This window comes from Fulmarus glacialis, unplaced genomic scaffold (genome assembly GCF_000690835.1).
Source record: "Fulmarus glacialis isolate BGI_N327 unplaced genomic scaffold, ASM69083v1 scaffold10288, whole genome shotgun sequence".
NCBI lineage: Eukaryota > Metazoa > Chordata > Aves > Procellariiformes > Procellariidae > Fulmarus > Fulmarus glacialis.
Genome location: NW_009231279.1, coordinates 1 through 21,574, shown reverse-complemented (window position 1 = coordinate 21,574; position 21,574 = coordinate 1). Strand labels below are relative to the sequence as shown.

General features: G+C 43.1%; 1 protein-coding gene across 1 annotated transcript; it reads right to left on the bottom strand.

The window, feature by feature from the left end:
* Positions 1 to 2,490: 2,490 nt before the first annotated feature.
* Positions 2,491 to 3,953, bottom strand: BDNF (brain-derived neurotrophic factor). The gene has a single exon (XM_009584497.1). The coding sequence runs from the start codon at positions 3,930 to 3,932 to the stop codon at positions 3,192 to 3,194; it is 741 nt and encodes a 246-aa protein (XP_009582792.1). The 5' UTR covers positions 3,933 to 3,953; the 3' UTR covers positions 2,491 to 3,191.
* Between the last annotated feature and the right edge of the window lie 17,621 nt (positions 3,954 to 21,574).

Here is a 21,574-nt window from a genome sequence, read left to right as displayed (position 1 = left end):
CTCTATAGTTAAACATATATTATGTTAATCAGTACACTTAAATATAGCTTAATTATATTTACAATATGACGCAGTTGCTTTTAAATTTTAATGCCAATTTCAGTTTTTCCCAAAAAACATAAAATTATATAAATATACAATAAATATTTATGTTACACAAGGTGAATAATAGAGAACAAGGCCACAGACATTAACTTACAGTTGCAAGAGTCTTTACTTAACACAGCACTAGGCCTGCTGACATGCATGATATACCTTTGTCACAAACAGACCACAGCAAGAGTTTAATTAAGTGACGCGAAAGAACCCCCCGCCGCCCCCATCTCTGTTTTAACTAAAACTGCCAAGCCTGTGATCGTGGCTGTATTAGCTCAGGCAGGTGAAGCCATGGGACTGCAGTTTAATTGCCAGTTTCACGTTATATCCATAGGCGTAGAATTGACGCTCTATGGGGAATATCACTCTAGACGTCGTTCCAGGACATGGTTCTTGTGTAGGTTCTCAGCTCCATCCCTTGGCCCCCCACCCGCGTGGGCTGCCCTTCACCCCTCTGAACCTGCCATCCCACTGTTTTAGTTCTGCCACACCAGTGTCACCCTCACCTACGCCAGGTGAGGACTTCTGACTTAAGGATATTGTCATCCTTAACTTTGGGAAATGAGGAACTTTCGCTCTAGCATGATTTATGCATTAACACTTCTCTTTTGGAAATTCAATTTATTTGAACTGGGAATTATTTTATTCCTGTATCTGAATTAGATTACTGTCATGTCCTAGCTCTCATTTCTTTCTCCAGTCTAGATGAGTGATCTGTTTGTTATTCACTCATTAACATCCTCCTTTCCTCTTCCTAAGCAACCAACCCTGGTTTTGAGGGGAGCCACCATTACACCATCCCCCTGCCATCATTTAGGAATGAATACTGCTGAGCATCGCTCCTGAGCCACGTTCGGGTTATTAAATGCAAAGAACTATGGCCAGAGTGAAGTGAAATTCTCCATTACACTGATGTTCAATTTGCATGAAGAATACTTCAGTTGAAGTATTGAGACATTTCAGGAAGTTTTTTTTTCATTTCTGATTTCTATGTGGGAGCCTGAATATCTGCAATTGATTGGGAAGGCTGAAGTTTGACGTTCAGGTGGGTCACACAACCCTCTCCTCGTTCACGGCCAATGCAAAAGGTTTTCATTTTACAGTTGGGATGGGTCTCCTTTGACAGTCAGTTATCCTAGGGAAGGGGAAGCCCTTTTACACTAAGCAGAAGAAATCACTGATTTTAAAGGTGTCTCTGTTAGCTTCCAGCATGGGTTTCTACCAGTAATGACATAAACCCAGCGCTAAATATACTCTTCAAAGAGAATTATCGTGGGAAATCATACTTCAAACAAGCTTTGCCCAGTCCAGGTTTTTACTTAACTTCAACAGAATGCAGATTCTGCAGCATTCAGAAGCAGCTATGTTTTGCAGTATTTTCCTTTTCGTTCAGCTACTTTTCTTCATCTACAGGAATTACAAATATAGCATCTGCCTTCAGTGAGCTCACTAATGAGCTATTTCTGCCTCTCTGCCCACTGTAGTCAGTGCAAGTGCTATGCACAGCTCTTCGGCTTACAACCTGCCTTTTTAGAAATACTTCTGTCAGGATAGTTGGAGGGGCAGCGCCGGGCTAAACACGTCTAGCAGAACGTTAAGCCAACTCCTCCAGCACTTGCTCTTTGCTTAAAGAGTTTTTTTTATGCCAAGAGTTGTGCCATCCAGTAAGGCTGCCAGCAGAGGTAGAGCCCCAGGAACACGATGCTAATTGCTCTCAACTAGAGGCAGGGCTTCCTTCTGCTTCCCCCCTCGCCCTTCCCCAGGGCTCCTCGCCAGGGACGCCACGGCCCGCGCACCAGGCTCCGGAGGGCAAGGCTGCGCTACCTGCCTCGGCGTGGGAGGCAACTCTCGGAGGATGCACAGGACCGCATTCAGTGCCGACTACGATTTGGACAGCCTCCGTCAACCCAAAACACTGTTATTTGTCCCTGAACTGGCTGAGCTACCCAGTCCCATGACCAGCCTGATGTCAGATCCACTGTCATCTTGCTAGACCCTTTTCTGGTGACATTCTTGTTGTGCTTCACCAAGACATTTGATCCAAGCAGTCTTTTATTACATGAAAATCATTGCTCTCAACACTCTATAGAATATTTTCTATATGACAAGCTCCAGTTGTATGGTAAGTGAAAGATTTTAAAGATGACAACCAACATCCTTCCAGAGGGAGGAAAGGGGAAAAAAAACCCAAACACAAACAAACATGGTATAAGCAAATGCAGGTCTCAAAAGACAGCAAATAAAAATATAAAAAAAATTAAAAAAAAAAAAAAAGAACCCAAAAAAAGCATGTTGCCATACAGTTAAATAAGTGCTGTCTTTAAGCCTGAAGTTTAACAATGTGAAGTGGAACATCACCATTCTTTTTGAGTTGCCTCTTTTTTTTTTTTTTATTATTTTTTTGTCAGTAGTTGGATTGCTATTGCAAACACCTTCACAACATACAAAAAACAAATTTGTTTTTAATCCAGAATAAGGTAATGATTTTTTTTTTCTTTTTCAATCTGATGGGAGTTCTAAAGTAAAAGAGAAACAGTAAAACTATGACAACAGCACCTTGACATTGTTTTAATTCCAACGCTATCAGAAGTTAAAAGCAGTAAACAGATATAATACTAACAGGAATAAAGATACTTACTGTCTAAAATGTAAACGGAATGTTTTGGTTCAATTTATTTTTCTGAAAGAGGACAGTTTATCATCAATTCACAATTGAAGCAGCATGCAATTTTATTCTTTTTTTTTTTTTTAACTTTTTATATTTTCAATTCTTGGCAACGGCGACAAACCACAATGTTATTGAGGAATGTAATGCAGACTTTTTTGTTTGCTTGTTTTTCTTTTGTTTGTTTTTTTTTTTTTTTTTGGTTTTTTTTTTTTTTTTTTTTTTTTTTTTTAAACTTGTGCGCAAATGACTTTTGTTCCCCTTCAGGTCATGGATATGTTCAATAAATAGACTGTGGAACCACTGTACTGTATAAACTTCAGTTATACATGCAGTCCATAAAATTATTTTTTACTGAATAATTTACCCTGTTATGTATATATACAAATAGATAATTTTGTCTCAATATAATCTATACAACACGAATCCACTATCTTCCCCTTTTAATGGTTAATGTACATACACAGGAAGTGTCTATCCTTATAAAGCGCCAGCCAACTCTCTTTTTATTATCCATGGTGAGAGCTCTCACGTAAGACTGGGTAGTTCGGCACTGGGAGTTCCAGTGCCTCTTGTCTATGCCCCTGCAGCCCTCCTTTGTGTACCCCTTGGGGTTGCATTTGGTCTCATAGAAGTATTGCTTCAGTTGGCCTTTGGGTACTGGGACTTTTTCCAGGACTGTGACAGTCGCTCCGGACATGTCCACTGCAGTCTTTTTCTCCGCCGCCGTCACCCACTCGCTCGTGCTGTCACATACGCTCAGTTCCCCGCGGCGAGCTGGGTCGGAGTGGCGCCGGACCCTCATGGACATGTTAGCAGCATCCAAGTAGTTTTTGTACTCCTCGAGCAGAAAGAGCAGTGGGGGTTCCAAAGGCACTTGACTGCTTAGCATGACTCGGGATGTGTACAAGTCTGCATCCTTGTTTTCCTCGCTGGGCTGGATGTCCTGGTCCTCATCTAGAAGCTCCTCTATGACATGTTCAAAAGTGTCCGCCAGCGATGTCAGTCCTCTTGAACCAGCACTGGGCCCATTTAGGCTCTCAAGAGTCCCATGGGTCCGAAGACCTGGGTAAGCCAAGCTGCCTTGTCCTCTTACACTAGCTTCTTTCATCGGGGCAGCTTTCATGCAACTGAAGTATGAGATAACCATAGTAAGGAAAAGGATGGTCATCACTCTTCTCACTTGGTGGAACTGTTAAGGACAAGAACAAAAAAAAAAAAAAAAAAAAAAGAAGATTTAACTTACAAGGGACAGAGTAATAAAAATTCACCTGAGTTGTCATGAGACAGTATGCATTTTCTGCAGCGATCTGCAGCCACAGCTTGTTACTGGTGATAAACCATACTCTTGTACAAGGGTGTTCGTTGATTTAGAGCTTCAGATAAAAGCATATGCCAAACCTTAGGCAACACTGATACCAACAAGTCAGAGTTCTGACGTGCCAGTCTTTCTGTAGTAAATATTAAATTAGATACTCTGCGAACTCCTTATTCATTGACTGATTACACCTATTTCAAGTAACAGCAAAATCAGAACTGCTATTTAGCAACGTAACATTTCAGCAGTAAAAGGCTGCTTCGCAAGCGTGAAAGGCAAGACTGCCATTTCAACTGCAAATGCAAATATTTGATTTTTAAGATCTCTCTATGCCAAAAATATTTCATCATTCTATCCGCACAAAACTGAACAGCACCAGGATAAATGCATTTGTATTTTGAAAGCAACCTTCAAAACACAGGAAGAGCCATACAAATTCTGAGGTCTCAGCAGGTCAATTCCTCATCTAAAAGTCAAAGGTATGTATGCATAAATATAGAACGAGAAAGTGGTCCAGGACAGCATGCTTGCTACTAAATCTGAGCTGGAAAGATTGCTTGCATCAGGTGAATGCCGTGGCAGGGACTTGCTGGATTACTGAGCTGACAGAGAGTTGCACTGAAACGACGGTACCAGAGCCACTGTACCGTGCTTCCCCAGAGCCCCAACCCGCCCGTTCTCAAGCGGGCAAAGCACCTACTTAAACCCAGTTAAAGTCCAGAGCTCAGCACAAAAACCAGCAGCACAACCAGCCCCATACCGAAACACAGCAGTTTGCCCATTTCTCTCACATTCTGCCCCAAGTTCTGGCGCGTGTCATGGGCCGTGCTTTGAGGCTTATGTGTACGCTTGGCTCTGGCCCCATTGAGCATGGAGGGGTGGCACCGGGAAAGCGTGCCAGTAAGAAAACTCCTCACCAGCCTTGGAATCGGCACGACTCAGTCCTGTCAGCACTCCCAACAGCCTGGGCTTGTATGACCGCTCCTCCCCAGGTGCTTTGCTAGGTCGCCGTAGATTGTACGTTCCTCAGGGTAGAAACTGTTTCCTCCTCAAGTGCAGAGTACACACTTTAGGTACTACTACAAGAAGAACCCCCCAAATCCTGCCGTGACAGAGAGCTATGCTGTCTGTCTGATCCCAAGTGCTACCACAACATCCATCACATCCAGTTGTTATTTTTCCTCCTTCCGATCCCTGCTCTCACCAGCTCTGCTTGCTAGAAAGCAATGGCATTGTTCACATTTTTGAAGAAGCAGCTAATGCTTGTTTCAGAGCTTTTGAAGTTCATTCGGAAGTACCTCATACTTGGCAGCGCTCATTGGAGTAAATGCTATTTCTGTTTGCCAACAGGGTGCTATGTAAAAACCCTTACTTCATCTCCTGCAAATATGCTGTGGGAAACTAGTACTCTTAAGACTCGAAGATGGAAAGACAATCTATCATAAAACATACAAAGAAAATGAAGTATGTACTAGAAAGGCAGTGCCCAAAATGTAGGTCTCAAAGTTTACTTAATGAAGTGTGTGGGGGGGTGAGAAGTGTTTGGGTTTGTGTCCGTGCCCCCCTCACCCCCAGCCCCCCACTAAACAAGGCTTTGGCTAAGAATCCTCTCCACCCCGGCACAACTCTTCCTTCATCCCTCCACCTCTCTTCCTGTTTAAAAGTGTTATTGTGGCATAGATTTATTAAGATTAAACAAACCTGACATCTGTGACTCACAGGAACATAATGTTTGCTCTAACCATGCAGAACATTAATATTTTGCAGATTTTTTCATCCTAGGATTTTTAAAACATTCTACAGGGAGTAATAACAGATTTCTTCCTCCAAGGGGAGGAAGAGAGACACTACAGAGATGATTTACAACACGAGAAGGTTATCAGTCTTCCTTTATCAAACAAGGAGAGACAAGACAAGTGGGAGAAGGGGTGGTTTAGCTAGCATACAAATGCAGAGCCAGTGGAACAGGCAACAAAATAACAATATTCATCCACTCCCTCTTCTGAGAATTGTTTTATATAAAACTTAAAAGGAAAAAAACCCCAAACACCCACATCACACTTTGTGACCACCAGAGCAGCGAACAGAACACAGATCTTCTGGCTCCTACTCAAGTTTCTGTTATTTTTATTAGAGTAGTGCCCAGAGGTCCCAGCCAGTATCTTGACTCTGGAGGACAGACTCTGTCTGAGCACGTAGTACCCCAAGGGGCTTCCAGTGGGAAAGGGAGAGGACGCAACACAACAGGCACCAAGAAGAGCACAAAACAGAGAAGGAGAAGCTTGCACCCATCTGCTAGGTGCACCAGTTGGAGGTGGAACATTTGCTTTTCAAGTCAGGTAGGGGAACAAAGGGTAGAAGGATTCCTGGACCAGGCCACATCCTTCACTATTGTCACTGGACTGTTTACTTCTTATGGTAGCAATGAACTTGGAGGGATGTGAAATGAATAGAATAGTGGCCGTGCAACTTCGTTTGCATGGACGTTTTTCTTACAAGGAAGAAGACAGAGGACAGAGAGGTGCAGAGAAACCTCACCAATGACTTCAATCAGCCCTCAGCATCCTCCGCCAATGGCTGGTTGGTCACCAGTATCTCACATTAAATTAATCCTTCCCTAATCAATTTTGCCTTCCATTTAGGAAGGAAACTGCTGTCAAGCTTGATCAATTTACATCCCATCCGATGACATACAACTGCCGCTATTATCTGGGGTAGCAAAAAACAATGTACAACTAGGCTTTGAAAACCAACAACTTTAAGACAGCCACTATCCACATAACATACTGATAATACACAAGAAAATGTGTTCCCCTAAAAGCCACCCCTCTTCCTTCCGTTTATTACAGAAGAAGAGTATGTCAAAGTAAGCTTTAGCAACGCAGACACATGGAATATTGCTAGCAAGCAACCGCAGATCAAACATCTACTTCTTTGTAAATGAGTCCCAGACTAAGCCGAACTGTGCAAGCAGGATGTGAAAAGATTCTTCTATCTTGACAGTGACTTGAGCAATATACACAGTCCTCGTCTTTGGCAGCAAAATAGTATCAAGTGATTTAATATGAAGAAGTAATATTTTAAGACCTAGGAAATCTCTTCCTTATAGAGGCCATAGCAATTTCTAGTAGCAGCTGCTCAAAATCTACTAGTTTAACATGCTGTAGCAGAGTAAGATTTAAATCTCACTCCGTGGGTAGGAACATACAACCTTTCAGCTACTGTTGAACCGACTCATGAAAACACGGTTCATCTCTTACTTAATGAGGCAGGACTAATATCCCAACGCCACACCAAAAAGGTCATTGGAAACACTTTGGATGGCAGCTTCCAGTCCTTTTCCTCTGCTCCCCACCTATCAAACCTTCATTATGTTGCAGAGGTTAAAGATACTGCCTGTCCTGTTACAATAAGTGCCTTGTAAACCCCAAACACTAACAGATCACGTACACCCTTCCGATTACGAGGAAGTCGCCATGCCACCCCACGCGGAAGCGGAACCGGGAAGATGGGAGAAAGCTGTATGTTCCTGGTTTCCCAGCATGCTACTACTGAGCAAGGTACTGTCCCTTTCCATGCTGGGCTCATACGAGGCCTTGCACGGAGATGCCCCAGTGCTTCTGGGTACACCCACGCCTGACGCTACCCTGGCAGACTGAGCAACTGTTTCCCACGGAGGCTCATCAGTGCTGAGTATTTCCCAACTGCAGCAACCTGGCTGACACCGCATGTTCTGAGGGCATCAATACAACCGAATGCCAGACAACACAGAGTAGCTGTGGCCGCTTCTAGTCAGACATGCGGCGAGAAAAATACAAAATAAAATCACTGATGATACAGCCTCAGTCTGTAGTCCTATCACACATCCATCCCCTCCCTTCTCAGCTGTAGGAGGTTCAGGTCTCTACTCCCCACCTTCCAGGAACTAAAGGCTGCAGCTTTTGCACTCCTGTTCAGCTATGTCACTAGGCATAGGAGATCAAAGCCTTCTTTAGAAGAGGAAATCTTCATTCAATTGCTGTCCCATAGACGGTTGTATACACCTACTAACTTGTATAAAATAGATACAAGCTATTTAAAATAGATGTATGCTAGCCTCTTTGAGACCTAGCCTTAAGCTGCTCCCTCAGGTCACACAAGACGTCTGTCGAAATAACATTTGAGGCTTGGTTTCCTGAACAACATCCACTCTCGTGGCTGCAAGAACATCCCTCCTTGTCTCATGCAGCATAGCAAAGCTGAAGCAATGAAAAGAGGTCACCCACCATGGACCAGATCTCAGGAAGACGTGACCTAGTTTGTACTTCAATAAAGTCCATACAATTACAGTTAGAATAAGGGCACGTAATTGTGGCAGTCGTCTCTACTAATGGGAAGGAGGCTCGTTAAATGAAGGTCATGTCAATTATCTAGAGCTAGTTTACATATGCAGTCAATTACCTAGCTGTACTATTTTTCAGTATTTGTATTTAATGAGGATTCACCAGCTAATTGTTTTATTTCACTATTTTTAGTTATTTTAAGCAGAAATCTAGCAGCTTAACAGTTTGTGTTTCCAGCAGAGAGACCTGAGGAACAGCTGTGAACATGCACTTGCTTTCCTGCATCCTGATATGTGCTGTGAAAGTTGAAATAACTTTCAGTAGTGAATAGATTCATAATGCTTTAATCTCCAGAAAGGAGTGTGAGGTGGAAGATAAAATTAGCAGCAAGAAGACATTCATTTTCTGCCTTGCCATTTTCTAAGACCTTTACACGAAAGTTCAGTTTACTAAATACTACTGAATGGCACAGGCATGAGTTCCTGCTCTACGCATCATTACCGGAGTGCGTGAACAGATACCAAAATGGGATGCATGTCAGCACATGATTTGCAAAGACTAAATGTACTGAGAACAAATAGTATTAACCTTTAACACATGCATAACTGGATGTCTGACGCACTCTGGTTATCCTTGCGGCTATTTATGCAAACTATATAATTACTTTTTATTGCTGAAAATAAAGCAACTCCCCCCGCAATACATACACATGCACACCCACACCCAATTTGTATTCTTGTAAGTTGGTTCTTCATGTCAGGAAGAAGAAACCCATTTTATTTTTATTCTCGTGTTCGTTTTCCCCGAGGTAATAAAATCTACTTAGCCATAATGCCAGAGATGGCAGAGACGAAGAACCATTTTGAAGACTAAGATAAATAGCAAGCAAATTTACAAGTAGTTTGTAAACTACAACTTTTAACATAAGAAATTTGCTTTCATCTGATGTCGCTAAATACTGCCTACGGTACAGCTTCCAAGAGCAAAGAAACTCCAGCAATGCCTACATTGGCTCTGGAGAAGTATGCATCTCTTTAAAGCACTACAAGGAGTTTTTGTGCGGTTCTAAGGTTTTATCGGACTCTCCTCACAATGCATACAAAAATCGTGACTTCTCCCATCAACCAGAGGTGGGAAAGAACTCAAAAGAAAATAACGGCAAAATAATAATGCCATGACGTTACACCCCTGGTCTTTCACAGAGTTATGTATCAGAGTTTCCTACAAACTTCCATCACACCTTTCGGGCCACTCGAACAGCCATGCAAAGGGCACACTCGCTTCAAAGCTCCGAGAAAGAGAATTCAGCTGCTCTAATGGACACAGACCAGACAGCCTCCTCATTACAAGCATGCTTAGACTTAAATTGGCCAAGTGGAGGACTACGAGGAGTTCCCAGTAGGATTTCTATCGGATGGATCTCAGACCCGTTCTGCCCATACCAGGAATCAGGCAGGGTGAGTTTTGGCAGTATGCGCAAGTGAAGGAATAGCAGGCCAGACTCACAGATGGTATTAGAGCTTTCAGAGAGACAACACCCATGGAAGAGAACAGATGTGGACTATTTTTATACTTTTACAATGGGAACTGATTGTCGAGCCAGCGACGCACACAATGCCTTTCCAGCTGTTTGTACGGCATCCCGCACACGGGGCACTCCAACTGCATGGGGGGTTGCGATCCCTACTGTAAACAAAGAAACACAGCTCCAAAAGGGTACTTGTGTGCATGCCGCTATACATACCAAACACAATATGCTTTACCACAACATTCTTCGTCAAAATTTCGTGTTGAAATACCAAGGTATGCAGTGAAAGTCCCCCTCAAAAAAAAGCACTAGCAGCAGGTTTGGTTTTGCTCATCAGGAGTATCATGGGTAGGGTAACATGTCGTATTCCTATTGCCATGCCAGAAATACTGAACAGTTAAGGATGTGACTTCCAAGCCTAAAACCTGAGCATTAACAAATTTCAATTTCAAAATTGACTTCAGGCTTAGAAAACTGCATTAATCTGTTTTAGAGTATTTATCAAGATACATTCGTGCCATTACTGTATTCATTCAGAAGTAACATTATGCAACCTCTGTAAAAGGAAAGTTCACCTACAGAATAGGCTACCTAAAACCCCCCACAAAACAAGAAAAACAACCACAAAACCACTCCATGAAATAATTACTCCGTGCCAAGATACTATCTGGTTCCTCCATGGGAGCAGATAATTACAGTTCTCCAAAATCATTTGCTTCGATAGCCACTAGAGCTTTATATAAACGCTAATTCAACCTGTGCGCAGAAGAGCGTTAGGGCAGAACCTCAGACCTTTGAGCAGCATCTGTGGTTTGTCTTCCATTTCACTAGGGCTCTTTGGTACGAAATACTGTGCTGAATCGTCACAGGACTAAGCTATTCTGCCAAGTACACACATGAAGCTCCCACTGAAGTCAAGAATAATTGGCACTCGAGAGCAGGAACAGAACGGAGCACGTTGCGTGCAAACTAGCGTGAGTTGGATCCCTTGTACTGTGACATGTGTCCAGCAGCCCTGGAACAACCCAGAAGCTGCTGTACCAGTTGAGCTTGGATCTTACGAGTGCCTATAAACTATTGAACAGCATGTAAAACATCCCACGCACCCATCGGTTCTGCTGCAAGTGGCAAGCTTCCTAGGACCTATAGAACATTATGCACTCAACAGGAACGTAAGTGAAGCTTAGCCAAGGAAAATCAATGGTTAAAAAGCGTAAGCATCAGATGGAGCAGGTACCCATGGTTTGGGCAGGCAGTGCTTCCTCTAGGGTAAGGGAGGAGAGCCAGGGCTATACCCATTTGTTGCAAGACTCTTACCTTTGCTGAGACCCTGACTGTGTGTGGCATTGCTGTAAGAGAATACCTTGCTTTTAGCCATAGTCAGTCCTTGAAATGAAGCAGATCAGGACGTTGCGATGTGCATGAACCAGAAACTGGAAATGCCTGTTGTCAGGGCCCTGACAGGTATTAACGATATGCCTGCATCTACCAGTGGTGTTATCAGTCATCTTTTGGCTGCCCGCCCTCGTGTGCAGATTTCTCTCAACACATGCTCAGTCCAGTTGTTAGCACGGCATCTCCGTGGAAATACTTTCCATAGACGGGGCAAGGGATAAAAGCTTACACTGAGGTACCAGAGCAGCTTCTGGGAGTATTCAAGTCCAAAGTTACATGGGAACATTGTAAGTTTGCAAAGCCACCTACATTAATGGAATAATGAGGAATTTGTGTTTAAGAAGGACGTACGCATTAGGCATCTAACCCACCTCACCGGGCAGCCAGCCCTGCATGTGTCCTGCTGTGACAACAGCTTTATCTTTGGAGATAACACTGTTGGAAAATTACATTAATATGTTAACATAACTGTATTGAAAACACTTTGGCAAGAAGTGCTCTTTCACCACTGATATTTTACTATGACAATGCAGCACACCAGAGATTTCAAAGCATTATAGTTTTCAGCTTTTTTTCCACCTTCTAAGTGGTTTCATGTTGAAACAAGACTTTTGCAATTGCTATGCCTGGGTCTCTATCCCTAATCTACCTTAAAAATTTGGGGGCCAAGTTCAACCGGATTCAATAGAGGGATACAAGTTTCACAGACAACACTATTTCCACGGGCACGTGTTGTAACTGGCGTGCAAGTAGCTGAGACCCACCCAAATAAGCTCTCCCCCTCCTCCGTCCTTACTCAGGCAAACACCAGTGCGTGGGCTTACCCACTCACAGACTTACAACACCGCGTAGAGCTGCTTTCGCTTCACAAGCTCCACAGAGGAAAAGGGTTTGGAATTACTGGAAGGGGTGAGGAGGTACATCAGGCAAAGATGCAAGTGTCTGAAAACAAGCTTCATTAGTTGTACTGCTCAAGGTACAAACATTTAACGGAACATAAAGAAAAAGGAAAACCTGCAGCCTTGCAGGAAAAATTAATTTCTCAGGCTCCTGCCTTCTAGTTGTATAATGGTGTAATTTCTTTCACAAGAGAGTACTACACTGTGATTCCTGTGAATTACATGGACGTTGGGTCCTTCCTCTCCCCAATTAAAAATGCAGTTTACCTGGTTCATGACTTTTCATACTCGCCACCAGATGTAACTACAGATTGTGGCATCATGGAAAATCATTTCCACAAAAACTGCTGGGGTTCATCGAAGCAGTGTTCCAGCAGACCCAATCCTGGTGGACACAGTCACTGCCCGGTGCAAGTCCACAGTGCTATGTTCATAGATTTATACCAGCTGTGAAGGTGGCCCAGTACTTACGTGGTCATAAAAACCTAAACTATAGCTAATAGCCGTATCAGAACAAAATGTGACAGGTTTCAGCAACACGGCTTCCTCACACTCAGGACTCCTGAGGGATACACGCATATTTGGTAATAATTACACTTTAAAGAGGAAGGGAAAAAAGCTTTCTAGGTGTGCAGACTAGCTCCTCCCCTCCCCCACCGACATAAGCACATAAATAGCCCAGACATGCCTATAAAGAGAAGTATGCAAAATCCAGCCCCACACCACCCAACTTTCCCCCGCTCCGCGCTTGGGTGTCTTGTTTCATGCGCACGCCCCCCCGCTGAAGAAAGGGGCTTCGCTGCCAGTGTACTGTTCTCACTGTAAGAGCCCTTAAGCTCTTAGGGTAGGTTTGTATATGGGATTTCAGTCATTAAATAAACACTTCTCTAGAAAAACTTCAATACCTGTCCCTTCACATAAGCAGATCCTACTGCCCTGCAGGGAAGGAGAGCCGCTCTTCAGAGAGCTGGGGGTGGGGGGAAAGAGAAAGGTAAAGCTAGAAACATTAAATTACCCAATTAGCCTGTTGAAAACAGCTAAGTGTTCTCCCTCTCCCAAATCTCTGCACAAGGCGATAGATTATCTAGAAGTCACCATCCTATTCAAAATCAAAAGCAGAGCTGTCTTATCAGAGATAATTAGTAGTTCTAGAGAGGAAAAAAACCACTTAGAAGTTGCAAGAGCAGAGAGACCTGGTGCTTCTGCCGCTGTGACTCTCCACTTGTACAACATTTCTTGGAGAACATGCTATCAAAGCTTCCAAAGTGCTTTGCAAACATCGAATCTCAACATGCTTAGGCGAGGAGCAAGCGCATCAGAAATCCTACTTTCCTTCTGGGTAGGCTGAAGCCCATAAAGACGTTTAAGCAACTTACCCCGGACCGCGCAGCAAGTCTTTTTTTGAAGAGGGGAGCCCCCGCTCCCAATCCCTCGCTTCAGCCACTACACAAAGCTGCTTTAACCATACGTATCATTCACGTATTTTGCAAATCTCTCTACGGTAACTTAGATGTCTAACCCAGAAAGAGGCAGGGCAGCTGATTAAAACCTTAGGGGTATTATTTTGAATACATATGCTACCTCACTTCCATCTGTGTCGTTAATTAGTTCCTGACTGTAGGTTAAATGTAGGGCATGTTGTCACGAGCCTAAGGTGGGGTGGCAGGACCTCCTGCTATTGCCATATGGCTTTTTGTTTCTTCCTTCATTCTTCAGCTTTTAGCCTCATGCTTCTCATTTGTGGGCTCAACCATTATATAACAAAGAACAACAAGAAACGCAAAACTAGTGGTAAAGTAGAAACATTCTTCACCATTAAAACCTCTAAGAGGTTTTGTTTGAAATGCAGCACAACTTCCTGCCTCATCCAGAGGCTGCTCCTACCCACAGCAAATTTGCTATGAAATTCAGGAAAAGACCTATCCCCGTGGAGAACTACTGCTGCACAAGTAGGTATTTACCAGCCCTATAAACACAAACCAGGCAGCTTGCCAGGGACCAAAGGTCACCCTTAATTTGTATAAAACGGAGAAGAGCAAGGCTATGCCTACTCGTAATATGGATGTTGAGCCCTTCCAGGGGATGAAGCCAGTGTAGCAGCACCATCCCCCTCAAAACAATGAAAGGAACCGAGATGACTGAGTTCTGGTCATGGTTTTTTTTTTTTCCAGTGCATCTCCACAGATGTATCTTTTTGTTAAAAATACAACTGGCTCAGGACTGTCCTTAACAAAACTACGGGTCGTGTTTTAAAGTACGCCTGAACATGACTAACTACAAGATATGCAGAGTATCGGCAGTTCCCCTGCAGTCATTTTCTAGTGAGTACAACTTGAATACTAACAGGTCTGGTGGTGCTTTGCGACTGAAGACTTGCTCCAAAGTGCTTAATTTCGAGTAGACATGAAAGTTAGTTATTTGTTTTCTAGCTCTTGTTGCATACCTGTCCTTCCATTAGGTAGAGGCAGGGGAAATTATTTCTGGCATTTCCAACCATAAGATTCTATAATGTTCATAACAGTTACAGGAATCAGAGCAAGGGAAAAAATATACAACATTGAACAAAACCGATTAAGAACCAGGTGATATGATGTCATGCTTGAGTATTATGGAATTCAAGATGTTGCATCTACATTTGTCAGACTGGGAGGTAGACTTCGTTGGAGACTTAGACCTCTAAGTAGTTTCTTAGATCTTATTTCTGCTGGGTTTTGTTGGTTTTGGGGTTGGTTTTTTTGTTGTTGGGGGTTTGGTGTTTTGGTGTTGGTTTTTTTTTTTTTTTAAATGGAGGCATATGGAATTGACTCACTTATCTTTTTGCAATATCCTTGCTCATCGTTAACGCTCCTGCTACTTTTGCAGTTACAATGGCAGAAAAGTTTTGCACAGAGGGCAGCAGAAATTAATCATCAGTGCAAAACAGAGAGAAAAGGACTTAAAATGAGTCTTCCAAGGAAGGCAGCTTTGTTCTTTGTTTTAAATTCAGGTACGAATCATTAGCTTTTAAGGGGAAAACTAATCTTCAGACATTCTTTTGCTTGTCATTACCCAAAATTTGTATTTCTGCGAGATTTAAAGAAGCACCTGCTTACCCTCTCTTTGCACCATTTCATTGGCAGCAACCTGCAGATGCCATACCAGTAAATACCCTGTGTTGTAATGAGACTTGAAACATCCTTCTTTGCCTCCCATAAAATAAAAATAATCCTTCTTCACCAGTCTGCAGGCCATTAGCTGCCAACAAAAAATAATAATCATGACATTGACATAAACTGTAATTTTTATATCTGGAAGAGCAAAAATGGAGAACTTCAGATGTGTTTATTTCTAGTTTTGGTTCAACCCATTATAAAGATAAAGGGCAGTCATGATGTTCAGCAGCAAATTCGTACTTCACCACAGTTTCCTGGCACGGGTTCGGGTTAAGTTGCCCTTGCCAGCTTGAACTTGTTAGTGGCTTTGCTTCCCCCTTGGACTCACACTGGCTTTCAGTACAAATTCTATCAAATAGCATTTCTCTCTTGGCATTTACGGCTCAGTCAAACTGGATTATCAACTCAAAAGGAATGTAAATAGCAAGTGAAGATCCAAGTCTTAATGCAGGCAGCCAGCAGGCACAATTATCTAGAAATACCGCAAAACAAGTCCTGTCGCTCATCCCAACAGTGTCCATGCACTTCTGTAGTACAGTGACAGCTATGACTAAGGGGAGGTTGGTTTACTTACTAATCCAGCCCTTGAATAAAGTTTAGATTTCATTTCTTTTCATCTCAGTATATCAAGTACTGAACACTCACCGAGAGCGCCATGGCCAGCGTAAAGAAGGGTAAACTAAACCATATGGATACTAAACGTTGCACCAAGCTTAGAAAGTAAATGGCATAACGGACTAAGGAATCCAGAGATCATAACCTTTAAGTCCTTGATCTAGACAGAACTGCATTTCTCCAGGAGCTGTTATGTTTAAAGAAAGCAGTGTTTTGATCACATTAGATAAGGCACAATATGCGCTAGAATTGGCACAAGATTGTGCTTAACTCTCTTTTATAAGATACGTACTACAGGATTCGGGGAGGGGGTGGGTGGGGGGAGGAAGAAAAGACTCTAGTCCTGTTCTTATTGTTACAGCCTTAACTGCAGCAACACACTCCAAGTCTTTTGCATGCTGAGTTAAGAAAGAGCGTATTAAGCATTTTGCTCAAGACTTTGCCTAGTTCGATCTTTTTCCAGAGTCCTCCTGCTATGCCACACGCATGCAAAGGACTCCAAGCCTACCTGTAGCCCAGTGCGTGTACAGGAGAGGCAGAGGTTGGATGTGGAACTCCAGCTGAGCCAAGGGTACTTTTTCAAACACTAGTTTGGTGCAATGGCTCTCTCCTCATACACCCTTATATGATATAAACAGTCTGCAGTTGCCTCCCGACTTGAATGGCAAATGCCCCTGTGTCACAGCTCCTCAGCTTCCCCACAGGAAAACGGTTCCCTCAGAAGCTATACATTAAGCACTTATCCCGATATACTTTACACTGACAGATTTCAAGTATCTTCAGAAATTATCAAACCCATCACCTGGAAAGATATGCAGTACATGCCATCAACTAGTGGCTTGCATTTTCAAGGCTCTGCGAGATGGAAGTTCTCAACTCCCACTGAGGTTTAGTTGGGTTTCTTATTCCACTAGGCATTCGATAGCCATAAGCTAGCAGTTACTATAAAAGACCCCAAAATGTACAGTGTCTGTAAGAGTTAAACAGAAATAATTGCATATGATCAGCAGGTAAAAAAGGCACATTGTTTCTCTTTATAAGCAGTTCCTCACAAATTAAATAGGGAACGGTGCTTATTCTTCTCTCCCAAATGCAGAGGAAGAACCTGCTATAGCCAAAGATTAATGTACGAAACATACAAATTAGAAGTTGTGAGCTTAAAACAACACAGGAAACTATAGCCTAAGAACCAAGGGGCAGAAATAAAAACACGTTGTTAGATTTGGGGTAGCAACAAATACCCACATACCCAGTTTAACCTCGATACTTAATTTTGAAATTGGGAAAATCCTGGCTCTAGTGAAACCAAGCTAAAGGCTGCTGAGTCAATACATTAAGAAAATCAGATTTTTTTCCTATTCCACCAAATATCTACCAAAGGACACCCCCTACCAAGTAGAATTCCATGATGGGGTGGGGGAACAAACCCCGTTTCCCCCCAAACCAACTCAAATCCTTAAGAGCCTGGTTCTACACTGCACTTTTTTGGTGCAAGCTTTGGACACGCTATCAAGACTCACCGACAGCTGTAACAAGCCAGTATAGATCTGACTTGCAAATACTTCTTTAGGTGTAGTCTAAAGTTCAGTCAGCAAATGATTTACTGAGAGTGATGCTTCGTGTTTACCTATTCGAGCCACACAGGGAAGACTGTATAAAGATGAGCTCCCTGCATTGCTAGAACAGGTACCACTTCAGTTACAGGGTTAAAAAAAAGCCCTAAACTTACTGCTGGGAGTAGGAATGGTTGGGATTAGCAGCCTCACTCACTTTAATTGTCCAGCCTCACTTGCAAGAGCCAGCCAGAGCAGCGTGTTTGGTTCGTGCATCTCTAGGTGGCGGTAGCTGCTCAGATTTTGAGATACCAAGAGCTGCTTATCTCAAATTTAGCAACCAGTTATTCCTCCCATCCTCCTAGAATTGGCTTTCCTAATTTGAAATGTGACCCCCTCCCCCATTTCTTCATAATTTATAGTAGTCTGAAGCTGAGTCACAAGGATTTCTGCATTTTCCTAACCAAGTACACAAGAAAAGAAACGAACTGCCAAAGTATTGAGGTAATTTATAGCGTAAAGCATTGAGAGCTTCTAGTCGATCAAAGGACTCAGAGAAACAAATATAAGAACAATCATGCCTTCTGTTCTGTACAAATGCCACGGCCAGAAATAACTGTCCTAATTAACTGGTTTACAAAAATGACTTCTCTGAAAGATACAATATTCTTACCGAGGAAAGTATACAACTGCTACAGCCTTATGGCAGCTGTCACCGGGGCATGAAAATTCACTAAATGAAGTTTCCTTTTCCTTCCTCTGGTTGTCCATGGGACTCATCTTCAGACAGCTGTAGCCATTTGTGATGCCTAAATTATGCTGTAAGGGGACTTTCTGCTACCACTAGTATCACTGTTACTAAAGGATTACAATCACGTCAAATCAGCATCACCCCAGCCAACCCTCTGTTCACAATTTATAAAGGGTAGAAACTGTGCCCGAGATGAGGTTGGCGCTTTTTGGTAAGACTGTTGCCTAATTCAGTCAAGTCCACAGCCTCTTCAATATTTCAGACTGTTCCATGTTGATTGTTACTGTTGGGTGTAGCAGTTGAACTCCACCAGTCTATAGCTGCCTAATAATTAGATTCTGAATGTTGAAAAGGAAGCAAATATGAGCCTGACCCTATAGATAACCTACACTTTATGCATGTGACTGTTTGTCCTGTTCTGCATGGACAACTGCAAAGTGTTCCTCACTGGGCTGCTCAGAGCCTAGAGTTGTAGGCAACATGGCCAACGTAAGATTGTATCAGAGGACCCAGGCCATACTATAATGGCTACCCTGTTAACTCACACGTGTATCTCCAAAATTAAAGCATTTTATTCTTCTGTTATTGTATATTCTAGTGTTTCCAAATCAAGCAGCATAAGGATTTATGTTGATAACACGTAAGTTTAAGGCACCATAGCAGAGTTGGCAGTATACACTGCGTAGCAAAATCAGTTATTTATTGTTTGTATTACAAAAGCACTGAGAAGTTCTTGTCAGGTAGCAGGAATAGAAGAGAGGCAAGACGATCTCTGCCCCAAACAGCTTACAGTCAAAGATAAGACTGAATAATAGGTATGGATAAGGATGGGAAACAGTAAGATTTGTGAGCTGACAGTGGGCACAGCCTACCAGCCCCGTCCCAGCTTGTGCATCAGTTTGCCCAGTACACACCTGTACTGCTTCCTAACGGCATACCACAGGGAACAAGAGTTGTTCCGCACAGCACCTTCCTAGCTGGAACTGAAAACAGTAGGATATTGAGTTACCACTTCATTTCGGCAATACACAAAAATAGCTTAGCTTCAGTGCTTTTAAAAGCTTCGTTTTAAAGAGTGTTCACAGCTAAGCATTACCAAGAATGCCAGTGTATGAACTGATCTAAGAAATGATTGAGAGTTTCCTAATTAAGCGGCTTTTTAGCTATTCAGGAGGAATCAAGTGCTCACAACATAGGCTTGAAAACAGGTCAAGACAAGTTAGTAATTAACCTATTAAAAGCATATATCCTTTTTTAGTGGAGCCTCCACCAATTCACACAATGCCTAACGTGAGATTTCAAGTGTAGGCACATGGCACATTCTTAGAACAACACTTTAGCCTTTTATACAAACCAGGAAGGCAGATAGGGGAAATACTTCTCTTTTTTTTTTTTTTTTTTTTTAGTTAATAGAACCACACTTATTACACAATTCACTCAGAGCGAATTGTTTCTCATCTTCATGCAGGGTTACCCACAGAAGGGATGAGAGGGTCTCCTACTCACGAGCTTCTTGTGACCTGCTTTTATACCTGCACCCCAGCAGAGAACTATTATCTGAGCTAAACGGGCAGCTTCTTGTGTTCTCCTCACTGTAACAGCAGAGTAAGAGTTGCAGAAAGTGCTACAGGTACTGCAAGAACTTTTAACTGCAGCTACTTTCAGCTCAACACTGTCACTGTATGCAAAGCTTTTAAGCAAAAGCGCAGATCCTTATTTTCCACTATATTCTTTCACATTTTAATGAGTCTTTACAATCCTTTGCATCTGTGCACTACGTTTTGTAGTATTCCAGCATACTGTAGTACTCCCATAGCACTACACTACAACATAATGCCTTCGTGTTTAAAAGCACGCTGCTTGAAATTACATGTTTTTCAATTTAGCCTTGCTCCCTCCAAGATAAAAGTTCTTTCCCATTTTCCTCCACTGTTATATCTGGATTATTCAGATAAAGTGTTCTTGATCCTCCTGACCCGCTTTACCCTGATTTCACAGCCATATAACGACAGGATCTACCCTGCAGCTCTGGAAAGCAGAGAGCGCTGGCGACGTGAACAGAAGGCACGCTACGTACAAATGGGTTTTCCCAGCCGAGGTTCAGTGAAGCTGAACATTAAGTGGTAGTACTACAGCAGAAAACTGTTGTGAGTTACAGAGCCCTGTAGAAAGGCTCCTCTATCTAGTCGCGTTAAGTAAATAGCTGAAATGTCTACCAGCTCCTTCAAGTTGAAACGGAGCCGTTGCTTTGCCCTGACACCCAGGTGAGGGACGACACTCTGTCCTGCTGCTCCCAGAGCAGGCAGAATGTCGCAGTTTGCCTTCTCCCCTTCCCTCGCCCCGGGCTTGTTTACACAGCCAGTGCCCTGCCGCTCCGCACGCAGAGAGCCGCAGCATCCCCCTGACAGCTGCTACCTCCGCTCGCATGCCAAACCATGGGATTCACAGCTCAGATAGAGCCAAGAACGTCCCCTCTGCTTACATTCTTCCATACCTCGAGTAACCCTCGGCCATCACTAGGGTCAAGCGTTCACCCAAGCGCTCGCAGGCAGCACTCCCGCTCCACGAGCGGAGCCACCCATTTGCACCAAGGCACCTGACACAAACGAGCAGGATGATATGACGATCTTCTCGCTTGGGACGCACAAACAGAGCGAACCCTTCACTTCTGCCCCCCACCAGCCACTCAAACTTGGTGATGTGAAAGCTGCTCCTATCCGCGAGCAGGCAGCTCGTTGCCCAGCCCTTTGCTCGTATCGAAAGACAACCAAGGAAATTCATTTTATGTACTTATCACACCATGAATTAAAGATTACAGAAATACTTGCTGAAGAAAAATGTATCGCCAGGATAGATTCTTTGCATTCATTAAAACTGTGTTACTAGAAACATAAATAAGTAATGACTATTGATCTCGCAACAGTCATAACCTCAGAACAGCAAACTACAGTAAACTGAAAGGAAAAGTACAGGTTTTAACCGTAATGTACAAACCAAGATACCAACAGCACCTCCTAAAAATAAACAAGCAAAGCAAGCGTGGCCCACAGTTGTAACACCTTACGCTTTTAATCCTATAAAAGAAAAAAGAGTCAGTGGGACAGCGCGAGGCTTCCATAGTATTAATTAAGCAAATTTACCGTCTAACGCCAGTTCCCTTCTGGCTGGAGGAAAAGTGTTTTCCACACCGGTATGAAACCACAACCCGCGGGCAGGACCTAACCTCTTCCCTCTCCTCCTCCCCGCGCACCGACGAGCGCAGGCACACGGCCGGGGGCCG

What these genes read in the sequence shown, in the direction of transcription:
- BDNF (XM_009584497.1), bottom strand. Translation starts at nt 3,932, where the DNA reads ATGACCATCCTTTTCCTTACTATGGTTATCTCATACTTCAGTTGCATG.